At 44.1% G+C, this 1616-nt stretch overlaps 1 protein-coding gene across 2 annotated transcripts in view; it reads left to right on the top strand.

Moving 5' to 3' along the window:
• The first annotated feature begins 752 nt into the window (after positions 1-752).
• Positions 753-1616, top strand: part of gulp1a (GULP PTB domain containing engulfment adaptor 1a) — a 29677-nt gene continuing 28813 nt past the window's right edge. The window contains exon 1 of one of the 2 annotated variants that reach the window (XM_014024702.1): positions 753-920. Coding sequence is in view for 1 of the 2 variants with exons in the window: in XM_014024701.1 (XP_013880155.1) it covers positions 1300-1311 (12 nt within the window). In the remaining variant the exon portion in view is untranslated. Of the gene's footprint in view, positions 921-1001; positions 1312-1616 lie in introns of those variants that run through there. The other variant, XM_014024701.1, reaches the window with a different exon arrangement.

Below are 1616 nucleotides of genomic sequence, written 5' to 3'. Positions count from 1 at the left end.
ATATATATATATATATATATACGTATATACTACTACTACAACAAATAAAATGACTACTATGCTTTGAGGTCAAGTTAAACCAGTTGAGTCAGCTGAACCTGTATCACCTGTTGTTTTACTGAATAACAGTCAGTGTTCGTAACTTAAAGAGCTGAGTGGAAATTGTTCTGTAGATTTTCAGAGTGCAGCCAGGACCTGAGCAGTTCAGGAGTTTGGAAACTTCTTGACACTCAGCAGGATCTGGGGCGTTGGTGGGTTTTTGGTTCCTCGGTCTCGTATCATTTCATGTATGAACAGCTGGTGGAGGGAAGTGGTCGGTCCGACACCTTGGAGAAAAAAGGGCCCCTCTTAAAAAAAGAGAGAAAATACTGGGAAYGAGTCAAAGAACAAAGATCTCCTCTGTGAAGCTGTTCAAACAAAGATACCATCATCGGAATTAGTTTCATTTTTTACTGCATAATGTCATGAAATGTTTGTTAAATGTATTAATTTAACTGTTAAAACATCTCATGAAACACTAAAGCATCAATCTGCAGCTAATTAACCTTAGCATGGCAGTAAATCAGACCAGTTTCCAGACGCTGAGCTGAAATCTGGTGTTTTGACGAGTTGTATAAATAATGAGTGGGTCAATCATGAGGCATGATGGGTAATGTAGTTTACTGTTTGTAATACATCACAGTGTAACAGTTCTGTCCAAAGAAGCACCAGTTTTTCCTTCCTGCACCTCCGTTCGGCCGACCTGTGGGCGGAGGAAGTTGGGTTTGCATGTCAAGTATTTTGTGTGAAGGCGAAAGCTTCTTGTTAGGTTTGGACTTCCCATCATCTCTGCTCGCCGCAGCACCATCTGCTCCACAGCTGAAACCCATTAAGACCCGCTGGAACTTCCTCCTCTCTGTTCCACCACGCTCCGAAGACCAGTGAGTAACTTTTGTCTCGACTCTCTTGCTTCTCTGCCTGTTTTTCCTCCTTTGTTCCGGGGCTGGATGTGCTTTTTGTTGATAAACGGAGCCGTGAAGGTGTTTGAGGTTCTGGGCTGTTTCAGGGAACATCTGGAGCTCAGATCAGTCGCTGAGACACCGGCACTGCTCAGAGGAACTCATGAATAGGTTGTGATGTTTTGGAGGGGATTTTTTTCTGCAAAACTCTGGAGACCGTGAGAGAAAAGAGGAGAAAACAAAAGATCTTTGTTGGGTTTTCCTGTGTGTTGATGCTGCACGGCGTGCCTGGCTGCTGAACTGGAGCAGAACCTCCTGCTTTTTGTTCCAACGTTTGTTGTGAGACCATGAAGGGTTAAAGATGGCGGGTGATGTGCGTTACTTTAAAGAAAGTTTTATTTTAATAAGAGCGTTTCTGCTGCAGCTGCTAAAAACAGCAGGGAGACGCAGGACGTTTGTAGCTCTGTGTTAAGTGTGTGTGTGTGTCTGTGTGTAGGTGTGTGTAGGTGCGTGTGTGTGTAGAGATGTGCCTCGGGGTCAGCAGTTGTCCCACAGGGATTCTGTTAAACCACCAGGCAGGAAGCTGTTAAAACCAGACCGACAGTGCAGCTGCCAATCAGAAAGAGTGGAGCATCTGAGTGTCACAAACAAACAAACACACAAACAAATAAACAAACA

Source organism: Austrofundulus limnaeus, unplaced genomic scaffold (genome assembly GCF_001266775.1).
Source record: "Austrofundulus limnaeus strain Quisiro unplaced genomic scaffold, Austrofundulus_limnaeus-1.0 Scaffold436, whole genome shotgun sequence".
Lineage (NCBI taxonomy): Eukaryota > Metazoa > Chordata > Actinopteri > Cyprinodontiformes > Rivulidae > Austrofundulus > Austrofundulus limnaeus.
The sequence above is the reverse complement of the archived record's forward strand: the minus strand, read 5'-3'. Positions and strand labels throughout refer to the sequence as shown.